Genomic DNA, 21,148 nt, shown 5'->3' on the forward strand with positions numbered 1-21,148 from the left:
GATGATTATGTTTCTCTAAAACGGGTTATAGGCTACATGTGCACCAACAAGTCAGAACGGTAGGAAAAATTCAGAGGGGAAAATAGACCATATTATTAGGGTGAGGCACATGGGCTACTAACAGCTTACTACACAACATACACTTAGTATTACTTTCTTAGCTACAGTATACATATCTCCCTGGCATATTACATCATTTATGCAGCAGCATTCAAGACATTTATGTTGTGCTGTACTCACTTGACCAGGAAGGAGGCGCGGCAGTCCTCTGTTGGCAAATTTAGTCAAACTTTATCATCAAAGTGTGACATTCTCTGGATTATGGTGCTTTCAAAACATATTGGAACTCGGAAAAAAACAGGGTTGAATCATGATGATGTCAGTGATCTTCCGGGAGTAGCTCTAGAATGAGGCCCGAGTTCCTAATTTACAATTCCAATTTGGAAGTTGACCGTTCAAAATGCATTTTCCCAGTCAGAGCTAGTTTTTTCCTGAGTTCCCAGTTGTCTTGAACTCACTGAAGTCAGATTTCACAGTTCTGAGTTAACACTTGTTACGAGTGCGACAGAAATCATGCTGGATTGACATCATGGCCAATGTTGAATGTTTATAATTTTAAGCTTGGAAAAGCGAACCTTAAACTGAGAATTGGGACCGCGTACCCACTCCAAAGAATAACAGGCTAGTGATTGCTTTGCAATGCTTACTGTTATCCACTGATTCCTTCCAAACCACTCATTGTTGAAAATGCGATTTCCAACTTGCGGTATAATGTTTATGTCCAATGCCCGATGAGCACCGATACTTTTTATCTATAATTATTTTGCTTCATATGACAAGGATTAAAAAGGATTTGCCTGTAGATTTTTGACTTGATTCATGATGCTCAAATCAAATCAAACTGTTGTGTCATCGTGGTGGGATTATTATGAATAAATGAATAAACAATATCCCCATTTTAAATAGAATTGTAACTAAGTAAACATACTCTGTTTTATTATATCTGATTAACAATTTGAGTTCATAAGAAGGGATTGTGTGACACGGACAAGGAGTAATTAAAGTTAATGAACACCATTCCAACTTGGAAGAAACGAATGGGTTGGGGACTGTGTAAACAAATAAGGTCGTTAGCCTATGGTTGACCCTACAGAAACGTAGCTCTGGGGTTTTTAGATAAGACAGTGAGTGCATTCCTAAGTTTTCTATTAATTAGAAATGTCAGCTCAGTGGTGATTGATAATGTTGAGGGGTCAAAAGTTATCTGGGAGTGTGTTAGTAAATTAGAATGAACTTTTCACCTCACTTTGTCCCGGTCGAGAGGAGGGGATTCTGTTAAAGCAATGAAATGACGTCATGATGGCTACTCCTACCTCGGCCAAAAGCTCCGGCCCCCCCGCAGCTCCTCGCCCAAGCCTCTCTATGTTCTCCTTTACCCAAATCCAGATAGCAGATGTTCTGAAAGAGCTGCAAAACCTGGACCCGTATAAATCAGCTGGGCTTGACAATCTGGACCATCTATTTCTGAAAGTATCCGCCGCCATTGTCGCAACCCCTATTACCAGCCTGTTCAACCTCTCTTTCATATCATCTGAGATCCCCAAGGACTGGAAAGCTGCCGCAGTCATCCCCCTCTTCAGAGGGGGAGACACCCTGGACCCAAACTGTTACAGACCTATATCCATTCTGCCCTGCCTATCTAAGTTCTTCGAAAGCCAAGTCAACAAACAGGTCACTGACCATCTCGAATCCCACCGTACCTTCTCTGCTATGCAATCTGGTTTCCGAGCCGGTCACGGGTGCACCTCAGCCACACTCAAGGTACTAAACGACATCATAACCGCCATCGATAAAAGACAGTACTGTGCAGCCGTCTTCATCGACCTTGCCAAGGCTTTCGACTCTGTCAATCACCATATTCTTATCGGCAGACTCAGTAGCCTCGGTTTTTCGGATGACTGTCTTGCCTGGTTCACCAATTACTTTGCAGACAGAGTTCAGTGTGTCAAATCGGAGGGCATGTTGTCCGGTCCTCTGGCAGTCTCTATGGGGGTGCCACAGGGTTCAATTCTCAGGCCGACTCTTTTCTCTGTGTATATCAATGATGTTGCTCTTGCTGCGGGCGATTCCCTGATCCACCTCTACGCAGACGACACCATTCTATACACTTTCGGCCCGTCATTGGACACTGTGCTATTTAACCTCCAATCGAGCTTCAATGCCATACAACACTCCTTCCGTGGCCTCCAACTGCTCTTAAACGCTAGTAAAACCAAATGCATGCTTTTCAACCGATCACTGCCTGCACCCGCATGCCCGACTAGCATCACCACACTGGATGGTTCCGACCTTGAATATGTGGACACCTATAAGTACCTAGGTGTCTGGCTAGACTGCAAACTCTCCTTCCAGACCCATATCAAACATCTCCAATCGAAAATCAAATCAAGAGTCGGCTTTCTATTCCGCAACAAAGCCTCCTTCACTCACGCTGCCAAGCTTACCCTAGTAAAACTGACTATCCTACCGATCTTCGACTTCGGCGATGTCATCTACAAAATTGCTTCCAACACTCTTCTCAGCAAACTGGATGCAGTTTATCACAGTGCCATCCGTTTTGTCACTAAAGCACCTTATACTACCCACCACTGCGACTTGTATGCTCTAGTCGGCTGGCCCTCGCTACATATCCGTCGCCAGACCCACTGGCTCCAGGTCATCTACAAGGCCATGCTAGGCAAAGCTCCGCCTTATCTCAGCTCACTGGTCACGATGGCAACACCCATCTGTAGCACGCGCTCCAGCAGGTGTATCTCATTGATCATCCCTAAAGCCAACACCTCATTCGGCCGCCTTTCCTTCCAGTACTCTGCTGCCTGTGACTGGAACGAATTGCAAAAATCGCTGAAGTTGGAGACTTTTATCTCCCTCACCAACTTCAAACATCAGCTATCTGAGCAGCTAACCGATCGCTGCAGCTGTACATAATCTATTGGTAAATAGCCCACCCATTTTCACCTACCTCATCCCCACAGTTTTTATTTATTTACTTTTCTGCTCTTTTGCACACCAATATCTCTACCTGTACATGATCATCTGATCATTTATCACTCCAGTGTTAATCTGCAATATTGTAATTATTCGCCTACCTCCTCATGCCTTTTGCACACATTGTATATAGACTCCCCTTTTTTCTCTACTGTGTTATTGACTTGTTAATTGTTTACTCCATGTGTAACTCTGTGTTGTCTGTTCACACTGCTATGCTTTATCTTGGCCAGGTCGCAGTTGCAAATGAGAACCTGTTCTCAACTAGCCTACCTGGTTAAATAAAGGTGAAAAAAATAAAAAAATAAAAAAATTATCTGTATATAAACTGTTGTTCGTGGTTAAATGGCAGCGTGCTCCGAGAAGAAATGATGTTACCTATTATTGAAAGACTGGTCTGCGTCTATTTTATGCAAACAAGAATCTTATAAATTCTCATAAAATAGATTAAGGGTTTTCAATTTATGAAAGCACATTGGCATAATTAAATTACACTAACACATCGGCAAACTTAATAATGGTGTTGGAGCTGTGCCTGGCGGTGCTTGAGGATCAGCGTGTCGAATGTGTTACCTACCCTTTGACTTCTGGCTAAGATTTTGAAAGTATGTCCAATCAAAGCTACTGTAGATATAACGTGATTTGACATCATTCTATCTGTGGCCAATGACCTTGAGCCTTCTTGGATGGGCTATTATAATGTAACTCTATGGCAGCTCCCAAGGGGCTTGAATTTTGTAACTCTACCCTTAGATTTGCCCGTGATGTAGTGTCCCCATGTGTGACAGAACACTAAGCCAATCACGGCGCAACTAGAGAATATTACCAATCCTTACACTCCGCATTTTCCGCTGGCTGCCCCACCACCACAGAAAGCACTGAGATAGGCTGAAACACCTGCATTTTGGAGCTGCTTTACTCAAGAAAGCAAAAATAAGACCATGTTTGTATGTTTGTATGGCGGCTTTATTAACTCAAGTATCATTCATATTTTTGGGGCTAAAAATGTGGGGTTCAAAACACCACTGCTCCTATTGCATTCTGTTTCATTATAGGCACTGTTCCCTAATTGGGGTTTAAAATGGCTGGGGTCAGTATTGAGTAGCTTGGATGAATAAGATGCCCAGAGGTGCCCAGAGTAAACTGCCTGCTACTCGGTCCCAGTTGCTAATATATGCATATTATCGGTATATTTCGATAGAACACACTCTGAAGTTTCTTAAACTGTTTGAATGATGTCTGTGAGTATAACATAACTCATATGGCAGGCAAACACCTGAGAAACAATCCAACCAGTTAGTGGGAAATTTGAGGTTTGTTGTTTTTCAACTCATTCCCTATTGAAGATACAGTGGGATATTGGTCACGTTGCACTTCCTAAAGCTTCCACTAGATGTCACAGGTCTTTAGAACCTTGTTTGATGCTTCTACTGTGAGGTGGGGGCAAATGAGAGGGGAATGAGTCAGAGGTCTGCCAGAATGCCTTGAGCTCGTGACGCTCATTCACGTGAGAGCGAGCTCTGTTCCATTGCTTTTCTACAGACAAAGGAATACTCTGGTTACATTTAACATTACATTTAAGTCATTTAGCAGACACTCTTATCCAGAGCGACTTACAAATTGGATGGAACATTATTGAAGATTTATGTTAAAAACATCCTAAAGATTATATATACATCGTTTGATATGTTTCTACGGACTGTAAACAGAACTTTTTGACATTTCGTCTGCTCCTAGTGAACGCGCTTTGTGAGTTTGGATTTGTTTACCAAACACGCTAACCAAAGGAGATATTTGGACATAAATGATGGACATTATCGAACAAAACAAACATTTATTGTGGAACTGGAATTCCTGGGAGTGCATTCTGATGAAGATCATCAAAGGTAAGTGAATATTTTTAATGTTATATCTGACTTCTGTTGACTGCACAATATGGAGGATATCTTTTTGGCTTGTTTAGGCTCTGAGCGCAGTGCTCAGATGGTTTGATTTTTCCGTAAAGCTTTTTTGAAATTTGACACAGCGTTTGCATTAAGGAGGAGTGTACCAAAAGTTCCATGTATTTTCATCAACATTTATGATGAGTATTTATGTAAATTGATGTGGCTCTCTGCAAAATCACTGGATGTTTTTGGAACTAGTGAACAAAACAAGGGCAATGTATACTGAGATTTTTTTCATATAAATATGAACTTTATCGAACAAAACATACATGTATTGTGTAATATGGAGTCCTATGAGTGTTATCTGATGAAGATCATCAAATGTTAATGATTAATTCTATCTCTATTTCTGATTTTTGTGACTCCTCTCTTTGGCTGGAAAAAATGGCTGTTTTTCTGTGACTTGGCTCTGACCTAACATAATTGTTTGTGGTGCTTTCGCCGTAAAGCCTATTTGAAATCGGACACTGTGGTGGGATTAACAAGAAGTGTATCTTTAAAATGGTGTGAAATACTTGTATATCTGAAGAATTTTAATTATGAGATTTGTGTTGTTTTGAATTTGGTGCCGTGCAATTTCACTGGCTGTTGTTATATCAGCCCAAGAAGTTTTAAGGGAAGGTTAATTAAGTTAAACATAATACTATGCAGCGCTATCTTTTACTAAAAACTTCCTGTCTATCAAGTGCAGGTGATCATGGAAGACTTGCTACAATATGCAACGCTGCATGCTACCTTAGCCATGGGGAATGGCAATGAGATCAGCTGTCTATAGTGTGTCTGTCAAAGGTTTCCTGCATGTGTTTTGATGAGATTCTTCCAACCTAGGTTGTTTTTCTTTGCCGGTCTTGGTCTTTGGTGGTTTAGGAGCTGCTGTTTAAGCGATGCTGTTAAGACTTTTGTAACAAAGGCACACAAAAACAAGAGCGATAGATAAGATTAATTCGTACCCGGCTGTCTTCCAAAGCCTCCCACTCTGGGGTGTAGGTGTGGACTGTGATTCCGGCCGTGCAATTGGAGAACTGGAAGAGGCTGGCGAACATGCGGTGGTTCTCTGGTGTGTCTGGGAAGATTGGATCTTGGAAGTTAACCCCATGGGGGATGATGTTGTAGTTCTCATCCATCCTGAGGAACACAGAGAGACAGGGGATCAAGATGCATTGCATTTGAATTCCACACACACACACACACACTACTACTACTGTAAGGCTTTGAGGCTGAAGTGTGGCAGATTTTGTGATGCTGCTGCTGTTGGGGTGTCAGACAGGGTTAACATAACGTTTATTTTATCCTCCTCAGTATGTGGCTTTGGTATCTGTTTATCTCAACTATGCTTTGGGCCACAGCTGTCTAATAAAACCTCCAATCTTGTGACAGGGGAATACCTGTAGCATAACAGTTAGAGCACCTGCAGTAAAATATTATGACAATTCTTCAGCAGCTACACAAAAACACTTAAGCATTACAAATGCATTTGGCAGCACAATTACATTTACCGCCAGGTGAAACATTGAAAGTTCACATCCAAACTCATCTAAACTAAGTGGTATACTCTCTCTCTGTCTCACATGCTCCCTTCTTTCGTTCTGTTGTTTTTATTAATTGTGGTGTTTAAACCATGTCACTCATAACCTCTCCAAGCAGACATCTGTACACACACACACACACACACACACACACACACACACACACACACACACACACACACACACACACACACACACACACACACACACACACACACACACACACACACACACACACACACACACACACACACACACACACACACACACACACACACACACACACACCTCCCATCAAATGAAGGAAGTCTGTTATCACATCTCTCAAGATGGCCATGGTTACCCGGCATAAAAGGAGGAGAAATAACACACTTATTTGGTCTGCCTCGTTAAAGGGACTGCTCCTTTCTTTACTGTGAGCTTTGGTTGCTTTCCAAGGGCAAGCCTGAGGAAAAGTTCGGATTTATGTTTGTGCTACTCATTTACAGAGAATAGATCACATAATGGCCTGCAGAGTTTATTATAAGTAATAATCAAGCCTACATTGCGGTGAAGGAAGGACAAGTGAGTTGTTCCATGTATTGTTTCCTAATGCAGGAAAATGTTCAATGGGCTGGTATGACATCATTTTGAATTATAAAGCTGGAAGGAAATTGTGTGTTTGTCCAAACAGATAGTTTTTTAATGTGATTATCAGGAGTTAAACAGCTGTGTTATTCAAATGATTCAAGCAATCAACATCTGACAGATGCTTGAACCAGTGTTCTTCAGAGAGAACTTTTCTCATGCATTCTGTTAGGTACAAATAATGACAGCACAGGTCAGCACAGAAAAGTATATTACGTAAAGTAAATGTTACAGTATCTTCTCCAATCAACAGCTTCCATGGGAGAACCTTCCAGAACGACAACCATCTCTGCAGCACGCTACCAATCAGCCCTTTATGGTAGAGTGGCCAGATGGAAGCCGCTCCTCAGTAAAGGGCACTTGACAGCCCACTTGGAGTTTGCCAAAAGGCACCGAAAGACTCTCAGACCATGAGAAACAAGATTCTTTGGTCGGATGAAACCAAGATTTAACTCTTTGGCCTGAATACCAAGCATCATGCCTGGAGGAAACTTGGCACCATCCCTACGGTGAAGCGTGGTGGTGGCAGCATCATGCTGTGGGGATGTTTTTCAGTGGCAGGAACTGGGAGACTAGTCAGGATTGAGGCCAAGATGAACACAGCAATGTACAGAGAGATCCTTGATGAAAACCTGCTCCAGAGTGCTCAGGTCCTCAGACTGGGGCAAAGGTTCACCTTCCAACAGGACAACAACCCTAAGGCCACAGCCAAGACAAAACAGGAGAGGCTTCGGGATACGTTTCTGAATGTCCTTGAGTGGTCCAGCCAGAGCCCGGACTTGAACCCGATCAATCATATCTGGAGAGACCCGAAAATAGCTATGCAGCAACGCTTCCCATCCAACCTGACAGAGCTTGAGAGGATCTGCAGAGAAGAATGGTATAAACACCCCAAATACAGGTGTGCCAAGCTTGTAGCATCATACCCAAGAAGAATGGAGGCTGTAATCGCTCCCAAAGGTGCTTCAAAAAGTACAGAGTAAAGGGTCTGAATACCTATGTAAATGTAATTTTTCTGTTTATTATTTTTAATAAATTAGCAAAAAATGTCTAAACCTGTTTTCGCTTTGTCATTGTGGGGTATAGTGTGTAGATTGATGAGGGATAAAAACTATCTAATACATTTTAGAAAATGCTGCAATGTAACAAAATGTGGAAAAATTCAAGGTGTCTGAATATTTTCCGAAGGCACTGTATGTGGCTGGTGAGAGAGGATCCGGCAGGAATAACACTGTGTTTGACTGTGTTGGCCCCCCTAACAATGCATATGGTTCTAACTAACTATTTTGCACAGACACAATAACACACTCGCAATACACAAGACCACTGAGAATGTCTTGTGTGTACTCATTTCAATAGCTTTGAAATGAATTTAACTATATATTTTGAAGAACGCTGGAACCAATATCTCCCTCAAAACAATAACTGATGCACTGGTTTTAATGAATTCCATGCTCCTGAGACATGGATACTTCCCATCCTGACAAGCATGGCTTTGTGGATTGTTTTATACCACATCATTCATGAACAGTACGTTTTGTCCCTATTTTTTCTCCCTTCCTCCACCCCTTGCCTGATCTCTCTCACCCTTCCTCCATCCATTCCTCTCTCACTCTTTGCTCTGTTGCAAATGGCCAGTGTTTCCCCTACTTCTCAAGTCTAGCATGTAGCCTAAGTCTCCGGACATTTGGTTCCTATTGGATTACACGCTGATGTATAAACCAATCAAATACTCACAGAGGGCACAGTAATGTCAACCAGCACTAGTAAATACAGGCCAATGTTTCCACTGGTTTAAATTTCTACTCAGCTTCTACAAATTCCATGGCACTTAGCAGAAACATAATTAAGCCCCAACCACTTGTGTACATTCCCAAACAGTTTCCCAGGCAATGGTTGTATAAAAAAATGTTGGCTTATCTAAGTAATATCCTAGATGCGCTTTCTGTATTAGCTAGCTATATTGTCGCAGTTCTGCCAAACCAACTTATCATCTACATTACACCCTCAGCATAAGGTATCAACTACATACAGTAGAGTCAATGGGACAGCAGTTATAGGGATTATCCTTTGTTTCAAAGCCTCAGACCCCTTTTCACATCCCCTCTCAAATTCCCCAACTTTAAACAGCTCACCTCCCTCTCTCTCTCATCCCTTCACATAAAACCCTGTTCCTTCATAGGAAAGCTTGTCCTCTCGTCATAAACTTGTTTAGTCAAAAGCATGTTGGTTTAATTAATGCAGCCTTTCTCCTATTTCTTAGCTTTTCTTTGATGGTTTGACTGGTGAGTTTTGCCCTACCAAAATGGAACAAGCTGGTTGGTTCATGATGCAGTCACACAGTGGTGAAAAAAGTACTCAATTGCCATACTTGAATAAACGTTACGATACATTATGTGGCGTACAGCGGGTCAGCCACCAGGGGGAGAGTCTAGATCAAGCGGTGGTGGCTCCCTCTGCTGGATGTGCCAGGTCTCGACAGGTCTGGCCAGGACTAATTGGGGCGGATTGAGGCTGGTGAGTAAGTCAAACCCACTGATCTGCCACAAGTGGTGGAGAACGAGGCATTTGACAACGTGGTCGGATCAAGGTTGACGTTTACGCGGTATTAGCATGGACTAGTTGATAGCTCAGTTCGTTAGGGCCCAACAAGCGAACAGGTGGCTAACTACGATGATCTCAAGAGGGAGGTACTCAGCCACTCAGGCCCAACTGGTCCACGACTGGAGGTTCGTGGCCGACGCTTTCCCCCCGAGCCCAGATGAGGGACCTACTGCGCATCACCAGGGCATTGCTCCTAATCGACGTAACCACCCTCCCCATTACCGAAAAAGTGGTCATGGATCAGTTCTTACAGGTACTACCTCGCAACATGAAGTGGGCTGCGAGCCAATGCACGCCCCAGACCTTGGAGGACCTCTTGGGAGCCGTGGAGACGTACCAGAATATGGAGGCCCTGCTGAAGGGGATGCAGGACGAGTCTGGGAGCCTTTGGAGGGGACTTAAGGATGACCCCACCACCGTACTCTATACAGCTGCCATGAGGGCAGCACACGGGAGGGATGGAGATTGTGAGAGGTTGCTACCGGATAGACGTACTCAAGGTCTGCTAGATCCGAGGGGCTCGGTGATCTACCCCAGAGGAGACAGCATTCCCTGGAGCACAGAATGCGGTAACCAGGAGGAAACCTATTTCTTTAATTTTTCTTTATTGTTTTAAATAAACACCCTTGAATCTGAGGTATCACACTTGTCTATCTGATCTGTGTAAACGTAATAGAAAATGTCTCAAGTGAAAATGACCTTGAGTAAAGTCAAAAAGTATCTGGTTTTAAATGTACTTTTTTATTTGATTTATTTCACCTTTATTTAACCAGGTAGGCAAGTTGAGAACAAGTTCTCATTTACAATTGCGACCTGGCCAAGATAAAGCAAAGCAGTTCGACAGATACAACGACACAGAGTTACACATGGAGTAAAACAAACATACAGTCAATAATACAGTATAAACTAGTCTATATACAATGTGAGCAAATGAGGTAAGAAGGGAGGTAAAGGCAAAAAAGGCCATGGTGGCAAAGTAAATACAATATAGCAAGTAAAACACTGGAATGGTAGTTTTGCAATGGAAGAATGTGCAAAGTAGACATAAAAATAATGGGGTGCAAAGGACCAAAATAAATAAATAAATAAAATACAGTTGGAAAGAGGTAGTTGTTTGGGCTAAATTATAGGTGGGCTATGTACAGGTGCAGTAATATGTAAGATGCTCTGACAGTTGGTGCTTAAAGCTAGTGAGGGAGATAAGTGTTTCCAGTTTCAGAGATTTTTGCAGTTCGTTCCAGTCACTGGCAGCAGAGAACTGGAAGGAGAGGCGGCCAAAGAAAGAATTGGTTTTGGGGGTGACCAGAGAGATATACCTGCTGGAGCGTGTGCTACAGGTGGGAGATGCTATGGTGACCAGCGAGCTGAGATAAGGGGGGACTTTACCTAACATGGTCTTGTAGATGACATGGAGCCAGTGGGTTTGGCGACGAGTATGAAGCGAGGGCCAGCCAACGAGAGCGTACAGGTCGCAATGGTGGGTAGTATATGGGGCTTTGGTGACAAAACGGATTGCACTGTGATAGACTGCATCCAATTTGTTGAGTAGGGTATTGGAGGCTATTTTGTAAATGACATCGCCAAAGTCGAGGATTGGTAGGATGGTCAGTTTTACAAGGGTATGTTTGGCAGCATGAGTGAAGGATGCTTTGTTGCGAAATAGGAAGCCAATTCTAGATTTAACTTTGGATTGGAGATGTTTGATATGGGTCTGGAAGGAGAGTTTACAGTCTAACCAGACACCTAAGTATTTGTAGTTGTCCACGTATTCTAAGTCAGAGCCGTCCAGAGTAGTGATGTTGGACAGGCGGGTAGGTGCAGGTAGCGATCGGTTGAAGAGCATGGATTTAGTTTTACTTGTATTTAAGAGCAATTGGAGGCCACGGAAGGAGAGTTGTATGGCATTGAAGCTTGCCTGGAGGGTTGTTAACACAGTGTCCAAAGAAGGGCCGGAAGTATACAGAATGGTGTCGTCTGCGTAGAGGTGGATCAGGGACTCACCAGCAGCAAGAGCGACCTCATTGATGTATACAGAGAAGAGAGTCGGTCCAAGAATTGAACCCTGTGGCACCCCCATAGAGACTGCCAGAGGTCCGGACAGCAGACCCTCCGATTTGACACACTGAACTCTATCAGAGAAGTAGTTGGTGAACCAGGCGAGGCAATCATTTGAGAAACCAAGGCTGTCGAGTCTGCCGATGAGGATGTGGTGGTTGACAGAATCGAAAGCCTTGGCCAGATCAATGAATACGGCTGCACAGTAATGTTTCTTATCGATGGCGGTTAAGATATCGTTTAGGACCTTGAGCGTGGCTGAGGTGCACCCATGACCAGCTCTGAAACCAGATTGCATAGCAGAGAAGGTATGGTTAGATTCGAAATGGTCGGTAATCTGTTTGTTGACTTGGCTTTCGAAGACCTTAGAAAGGCATGGTAGGATAGATATAGGTCTATAGCAGTTTGGGTCAAGAGTGTCCCCCCCTTTGAAGAGGGGGATGACCGCAGCTGCTTTCCAATCTTTGGGAATCTCAGACGACATGAAAGAGAGGTTGAACAGGCTAGTAATAGGGGTGGCAACAATTTTGACAGATAATTTGAGAAAGAAAGGGTCCAGATTGTCTAGCCCGGCTAATTTGTAGGGGTCCAGATTTTTCAGCTCTTTCAGAACATCAGCAGAATGGATTTGGGAGAAGGAGAAATGGGGAAGGCTTGGGCGAGTTGCTGTTGGGGGTGCAGTGCTGTTGACCGGGGGTCAACTGTACTTAAGTACAGTGGTGGAACAAGTACTAAACTGTCATGCTTAAGTCAAAGTAAATGCTATAAATCAGATTCCTTATATGAAAGGTCAACTGCCCCTGAACCATCTTATCTGGTTTTAAAATGGCCTATGTGGCATCGATATGAGTCAGCAACATTAATTCTACTGTCAAAATTCATTACAAAGTGTAAATAGCATAATTTTGGTCATAAAGTCAGTCTTGTCAAACTGAGTTTTGTAACTGAGTTCGTCACAATTTACTGGAGGGTTGGGTATGGATTACAGGTCTTCACGGATCCCGTTACGAACGTACCCGAGGCCAACTAGACCCATTCCATATAGACCTGGTCAGATCCAGACCAGGTCTGAGCTAGGAGAGCAGCAGAAAAGTCATTTTTTAAGCTACTTTATTAACCAGAGCTGTTAAAGCCAGAGAATGAGAGAGGTGCCGCTCTAGCAGGCGGGGGAGGGGCCGTACTGTGAGCGAGTGACACGGGGAGGAGGGAGGGAGATACGAGAGACCGCAACCAACCAAGCCGACTTGTGCTACAGTAGACTAATAGCTGCCACCACTAGGTTATTTAGCACCAATATGATTACGTAGTACCTGTCTTGGACTGCATCAAACTGGGAACATCTAGTTAAGTTTGCCAACTGAGACTGCAGTGCATGAGCTTTATCATCCTACATTTACCAATCACTTAATTCAGAATATTAAGTAGCAGCCTGCCTACCTGTTGGCTCTTGGTTGTTGTAGCCTCAGTGGTGTGTATTCTTGGATGCCAAGGGAAGCCAGCCTTCTCCCCAAAACGTACCAAAGAATTCTAATAACAATTTATCTATCTTTCATCTCTCTGTGTTTCATCATCTATGACTGCCTATTGCTGCTTTGATGACTTATGATTGGCCAACAAGCTACAAGTGCCATGCTCCACTCTTGTGAAAAGCAAGAGCAGCGGCATAAATTATACAATTTCTTTCTCTCCACTGCAGCAGACGCGTTTGGACCTGTATGGACGCTTCCGGACAAGTCAGTTAAAATTATAAATACCCGAGACCCATGACAATCATATCAGATCCGGACCCTCTTGGGTCCCATTTCGGGTCTTGGGTATTTGGGTAAAGGTGGATCCGTGAAGACCTCTAGTATGGATTACTTACATACCCACTTTTGCCAACGACACCCAATTGCCCAGAGACAACATGTTTTATCTGCCCCCAGCTGCCATGTGTACATTAATCGTCAAGTCTGCATATGAGTGCAATGCACGCACATTTCGCTCGTCCAATATTTGCTATCAATGTAGCATTAAACTAACTTTTACTGGTTTTAGCTATATATGGCAAGTTTAGTTTAGAGTTTGTTTTCCTCAAGTTGAATGGGCAGAACACGACAGAAAGACAACAGAAGACGATATACCTAAGTCTCACAGAAGATAGCAGGCATGCTAGATAGCAACGATGACAGCTAGAGCAGCATGGACACACAAAATGGTGCAAGCTCAAGCAAGCAAAAAAGGAAATGGACCAGGAGGAGATACTTGCAACCTCTTTACCTCAGACCCCAAGCAAAATTCAACTGGCGGAAAAAACTGGGAGACTGGGAGTCTCGTGAGTAAAAACATCTGAAGCTCATCAAAGGTAAACGATTTAATTTGATTGCTTTTCTGATTTCCGTGACCAAGTTACCTGTTGCTAGCTGGACAAAATGCTATGCTAGGCTATCGATAAACTTACACAAATGCTTGTCTAGCTTTGGCTGTAAAGCATATTTTGAAAATCTGAGATGACAGGGTGATTAACAAAAGGCTAAGCTGTGTCTCAATATATTTCACTTGTGATTTTCATGAATAGGAATATTTTCTAGGAATATTTATGTCCGTTGCGCTATGCTAATTAGTGTCAGTCGATGATTACGCTCCCTCATGCGGGATGGGGAGTCACTAGAGGTTAAGTTTCAACATTAGTTTAGTCTTGGACCTTATAGATTATTCAGATGCAATTGACTCAGATGCTGTTATTTTATGTTTAGACTTCTGTAAAGCCTTTGACACAGTTGAACATTAATTTATCTTTCGGTTTCGGTAAATTGTGATCAAAGTTATTCACATGTTTTACAAAGATCTAAAGAGTTCTGTCATACTAAAACTTAATATATCCAAAAGAGTCAATATCAATGTGGATGTCTGTCTTCACCTTTCTTATTCATTTTGGTATGCAAATTTGCATGGCTTATCAATGTTTGACTGAGATATAAAAATTTACCAGCTGGCTAACAAAACAAATATTCTTTTAAGAGACAAAGACCAGGTCGCCCATTCCCTTAATGCCATCACTGCATTCTCTATTGCGTCTGGATTCAAACTGAATGTTTATAAATGTGAAATCTTATGTTTGCAGTATATGACTCTAATGATAAATAAATATACAATATTCCTGTAAAGGACTGCGCTAAATATTTGGGAACACATATGAATTTTTCTCCTAAAATTAAGAAAACAAAGTACATATTTAAAAATTGGCTACAGAGGGATCTATCTACACTTGGAAGAGTGCTTCTGTCCAAAGCAGAGGGACTGTCTCACTTTGTGTACCATCTCATTGTCTTTATCTGTAAATCCCTCTACCTGTAATGATATTGACAAGGCATTTCTTATTTGTAAAAGTCTTACAAACTAAAAAGTCTATCCTCTGAGATAAGAGATTTGAAGGTCTGGTAGTGTTGGATTTTGTTGACAAAAAAAACACGTTCAAGGTCAATTGGTTGAAAAGATATTCCGTCAATACAGAATCCATTTGGTATTTCATTCCAAACAATGTATTTAATAAGTTGCGAGGTCTTACATTTTGACTGAAATGTAATTATTTTCCTGAAAGATCACCTACTAAATTAGGTAGGTTTCCCAAACAAGCTTTAATGTCCTGGAAAATATGTTTCCTACACAATTTTCCCTGCATAATGCTCATTTGTGGAATAATTCAGAAATAACTGTAAGGAGTAAGTCATTGTTCTACCCTAGCTGGCATGAAATAAATATTAACTTAGTTCTTGATGTATTCGACAACAGGGGTAATATTCTTTCATATGAACAATTTATTACATTGAATGAGTTTCCAATACCTTTCAGAGAGTTTATTTCTGTGATCAAAGCCATTCCTAGTGGTCTGACTATGCTACGGAAAACTAATCTTAGCTTTGGTGATGATCACAGAGCTTATCCAGAACTTAGCCTGTAAGGCGTGGGCTTACTTGAGAAATCTTGTTGTAACAAATACATAAAGACACTTTCCATTCAAGGAACACATATATGCCTAGAGGTACATTTTGTTTGGAACATGTTAATTCCTGACATTGTCTGGAAAAAAGCAGGGTTAATGCATAAGATACTATACATCCATATAATTCCACAGTGTCCACATTTCTTGATGTTGATGATATATATGTGTTTTCTGCAAAAAAAGGTGGAAATCTGATGCATTTTGTCTAAGAATGTAAATCTATGATGGACTTTTGGAGAAAACCTTGCAGAGTACATATTTAGATTTTTGAACACTACCAATGTTGTTGACATGAACGATTTTGTATGTTACAATTGTAATATTGTTACCAAATACATTAAACATAAACGAAATTTCCAGAAAGCTATACTAGCTATATAATATTATAGCTATACTAGCTATAATATTTCTGATTGATTTGAATCCCTAGTTAATAACAAAAATGGTCCTAGAATGGTTATAATAAGATTTTTTGTGTAAAGACAATTGCACAATTGTTTTTTTTTATTTATTAAGGTCTCTTCTTGTTTTAACTATACATTTTGTTTTGTGGTAGACATGTTTGATGTAGTGATGTAAATTGTTGATTGCTGAAAATCTGTGTAACAAATATTTGTGCCGGATATTTGTAATTTGTATTTGTAATAAAAAGGAAAACATGTAATAAAATGGACTTTCATAAAGTTGGTGTAAACTTCCAATGCATTTCAACAATATTGCCAGATGGCCAGGAATGGATTATATCAGACATGTTTACTTCTGCTGCCTGTCAAGAAAGCTTAATACAAATCTCCGCAGTTGAAAATGAAATGCTAGTCTGAAAGAAATGGGAGATTACATTTACATTACATTTACATTACATTTAAGTCATTTAGCAGACGCTCTTATCCAGAGCGACTTACAAATTGGTGCATTCACCTTATGAGATCCAGTGGAACAGTCACTTTACAATAGTGCATCTAAATCTTAAAGGGGGGGGGGGGAGAGGGAATACTTATCCTATCCTAGGTATTCCTTAAAGAGGTGGGGTTTCAGGTGTCTCCGGAAGGTGGTGATTGACTCCGCTGTCCTGGCGTCGTGAGGGAGTTTGTCTAGATGATTTTACAGTGGAGATCAAGTTTATAAATTGCCTGGTTTGGCTAATACTGCAGAATAGTGAATAGGCATTTCAACGTCATAGCCTTAGCCGGTGGTATCTTTTGGAATAGACACTGGCTGGAATCGGGTTTTAACCAATCAGCATCCAGGATTAGACCCACCCGTTGTATAATATTTGTTAATGCTAGCGAGCCAGGCAAGCTATGATATCACAGATGAAAGGGGAAAGATACTGTAAATAGCTAAATAAATCAAGCTAACATGTGATGTAGCATATAAGAGGGAGATGTGCATAGCTCACATTAGCTAGCTACCTTTCTAACAGCAGCTAACTGTAGCCAATTGGCATTTAGGGTTAATAGAGGGCAAGCACTTGGACACGAGCTTGCTGACGAATCATAGGATATAGCCAGCTTGCTTTCAATAATATTTCAACTCGAACTGGCTAGCTAATGTGTTAGCTAGCTTGCCAACTAATTTCAAGTCGGACAAAGACAATGATAACTGACACGGATTTGCAAGTTCGGTAGCTAGCATTTGGGGGCTTCGTCTGCTAACCCAAAACAACATGCCTGTTCTCATAAGAGTTTATTGTGTATTTTCAAGGGCAAAAATAAATGAAGGATGGTACTTGTCTACTACAAATATAGCTATGGCTCTGGTAGCAAATAGCAAAACGTATCAGCAAGCATTCAGCAACGCAGACAGCTGGTTGCACCGTAACGGTGACAGCATCACCGGCATGTAAATATTATGTAGTTACCATCTATCTATTAGCATATAAAATACTCGGGGATACCTTTCCCTAGGCTGAGTTTAGGGACCTACATCAAAGGAAAGGACAGAAAATACAAATATATTTTCAATTTGAGTGGTATCAATGGAAAGACTGGCTCTGTGGCTGCACTGCTAGGAACCAACTCTACTGAGTTGGTTACTGTGACTTAAATAACTTGCCAATAGCACTCAAGCATGAGTAATCAGTATCTCACATCCAAAGCCAGATACAATAGCTCTTAAGAAATTTGTCAGCTCACGGATAGATTTGACATTGAATGAACAACAGTTATTGAACATCAGCACTGTGCAAAGGAAAAAGAGAACCGTGAGATTTTGAAAGACCTAGCTAAATAATACTACATGCTACCTAGGTAAACAGGAGTTGGCACTTCGTTGCAACGATGAAAGTGCCAGCTTTTGTAGCAGGTTAATGTGAATTCTGCAAACACCTTTTCCACTCTGAAAATGAACATAAATGAATGTAACCAAATTATTAGGGATTAACGGTAAATTTACCCCCGGTTACATATGTAATGGGGAATTTATTAAAATAAACAATCAAAGGGCAAACAATTCACACATGAAATAACCCACTGCACACACACTGGTTGAATGAACGTTGAACCAACGTGGAATATATGGTGAACGTCTGTGCCAAGAGGGAATTAAATGTGCAGGAATTGGATGGAGTGCTGAGTGCATTCTGGAGAGAGATTTCACAATACACTCATGACATTATCTTCACACATACGTGCATTTTAAATGCTTTTCCCTGACAGTCCCAACTCAATAATCACCGAGGGCTATTGCCATGCATGCTGCCCAAATTGCTGGTTTCCCAACAAAGCATAGGCCTACGTTCTTGTGATTTGAAATAAACCACAGCAATTCTTTTTAAGAAGCTAATGATGCTCTGCAGCTAAGTCATGCTCTCTGGTGAACTATTTTGAAATGATTGCATTTATTTCTGTAAAGAGAGGAGTAATTATATAATTTTGGCAAATGTATTTCAATTGACTTTAAGATTCCTATGGTACAGTAGTTGAAATTCAGAGCTTGAATAGCAAAAAGGATTAGTCTTTGTCAGGTATCAGGACTATAAAGTAAATGCAACAGCCTGTTTAACAAACGATAACTTGCACATGTATGGTATTCATAAATGTGCATTGCAGGCTACTAGGCTACTATTTTACTTTGCTGGGTTGGGGGGAGGGCGGCATATCAGCCAGGACCGGGCCTGTTACCAAGTTGTACTTACATAAGTGAACTGAACACAATGGAGATATTATAGCACTGTGACAAAAGCCTTGCAGTAGACAAGATCAAGTGTTTATTGCTCTCAGACAATGCTTTCACCTATTCTATCTTCTCAGATCAGTCATTCTAGTAATTAGAAAATAGAGAAGGAACTTCTTCCAGATTATACACTGCTCAAAAAAATAAAGGGAACACTAAAATAACACATCCTAGATCTGAATGAATGAAATATTCTTATGAAATACTTTTTTTCTTTACATAGTTGAATGTGCTGACAACAAAATCACACAAAAATGATCAATGGCAATCATATTTATCAACCCATGGAGGTCTGGATTTGGAGTCACACTCAAAATTAACGTGGAAAAGCACACTACGGGCTGATCCAACTTTGATGTAATGTCCTTAAAACAAGTCAAAATAAGGCTCAGTAGTGTGTGTGCCCTCCACGTGCCTGTATGACCTTCCTACAATGCCTGGGCATGCTCCTGATGAGGTGGCGGATGGTCTACTGAGGGATCTCCTTCCAGACCTGGACTAAAGCATCCGCCAACTCCTGGACAGTCTGTGGTGCAACGTGGTGTTGGTGGATGGAGCGAGACATGATGTCCCAGATGTGCTCAATTGGATTCAGGTCTGGGGAACGGGCGGGCCAGTTCATAGCATCAATGCCTTCCTCTTGCAGGAACTGCTGACACACTCCAGCCACATGAGGTCTAGCGTTGTATTGCATTAGGAGGAACCCAGGGCCAACTGCACCAGCATATGGTCTCACAAGGGGTCTGAGGATCTCATCTCGGTACCTAATGGCAGTCAGGCTACCTCTGGCGAGCACATGGAGGGCTGTGCGGCCCCCCAAAGAAATGCCACCCCACACTATGACTGACCCACTGCCAAACCGGTCATGCTGGAGGATGTTGCAGGCAGCAGAACGTTCTCCACGGCGTCTCCAGACTGTCATGTCTGTCACATGTGCTGAGTTTGAACCTGCTTTCATCTGTGAAGAGCACAGGGCGCCAGGGGCGAATTTGCCAATCTTGGTGTTCTCTGGTAAATGCCAAACGTAAGCACAACCCCCACCTGTGGATGTCGGGCCCTCATTCCACCCTCATGAAGTCTGTTTCTGACCATTTGAGCAGACACATGCACATTTGTGGCCTGCTGGAGGTCATTTTGCAGGGCTCTGGCAGTACTCCTCCTGCTCCTCCTTGCACAAAGGCGGAGGTAGCGGTCCTGCTGCTGGGGTGTTGCCCTCCTACGGCCTCCTCCACATCTCCTGATGTACTGGCCTGTCTCCTGGTAGCGCCTCCATGCTCTGGACACTACGCTGACAGACACAGCAAACCTTCTTGCCACAGCTCGCATTGATGTGCCATCCTGGATGAGCTGCACTACCTGAGCCACTTGTATGGGTTGTAGACTCCGTCTCATGCTACCACTAGAGTAAAAGCACAGCCAGCATTCAAAAGTGACCAAAACATCAGCCAGGAAGGATAGGAACTAAGAAGTGGTCTGTGGTCACCACCTGCAGAACCACTCCTTTATTGGGGGTGTCTTGCTAATTGCCTATAATTTCCACCTGGTGTCTATTCCATTTGCACAACAGCATGTGAAATGTATTGTCAATCAGTGTTGCTTCCTAAGTGGACAGTTTGATTTCACAGAAGTGTGATTGACTTGGAGTTACATTGTGTTGTTTAAGTGTTCCCTTTATTTTTTGAGCAGTATAGTAGCCCTCCCTAGGGGCAGGCAGCTGAGTGTCTTGAGGCATAAAGCTAGTCAGAGTACCACCACTGCATTGAGATTTATTGACCTACAGTAACTTGTGAAGACACACTTGTGAGTTCAGAACGAATGGCTGTCATGACCCCTTCACTTAATCTGGTTAGATGAAAGCAAGAGATGAACTATTAAGTCCTAACCATGATATTAACTGTAAAGCCTTTTCACACACATTCTACTCCAAGAATATTAATCTGTCCCTTCACTTTGTTAAACAGCAGACCAGCAACAATGTTATGGGAGTGAGACTGCTACATTTGGCACAGACAGGCAGACCAACCAGTCTACAGTTTGGGTCCAGTGGGAGATTCCTTATCTCATTTCTTCCTATGCTAAACTATCCTTTAGTCCTGTCCTGGGCACTCATAGTCACAATTGATTAGGGGAGGCTGTTTCAGTCTGTGTCATTTGGGGGGCTTTAACAGGAAATGGGAGCTCACTGG

The 21,148-nt window shown here is 42.1% G+C and overlaps 1 protein-coding gene across 1 annotated transcript in view; it reads right to left on the reverse strand.

The window, feature by feature from the left end:
* LOC124031415 (coiled-coil domain-containing protein 3-like) overlaps nucleotides 1-21,148 on the reverse strand; it is a 50,232-nt gene that overhangs the window by 21,178 nt on the left and 7,906 nt on the right. The window contains exon 2 of the mRNA XM_046342628.1: nucleotides 5,945-6,119. Coding sequence (XP_046198584.1) covers nucleotides 5,945-6,119 — 175 coding nt within the window. The remainder of the gene's footprint in view (nucleotides 1-5,944; nucleotides 6,120-21,148) is intronic.

This window comes from Oncorhynchus gorbuscha, linkage group LG03, assembly GCF_021184085.1.
Source record: "Oncorhynchus gorbuscha isolate QuinsamMale2020 ecotype Even-year linkage group LG03, OgorEven_v1.0, whole genome shotgun sequence".
Lineage (NCBI taxonomy): Eukaryota > Metazoa > Chordata > Actinopteri > Salmoniformes > Salmonidae > Oncorhynchus > Oncorhynchus gorbuscha.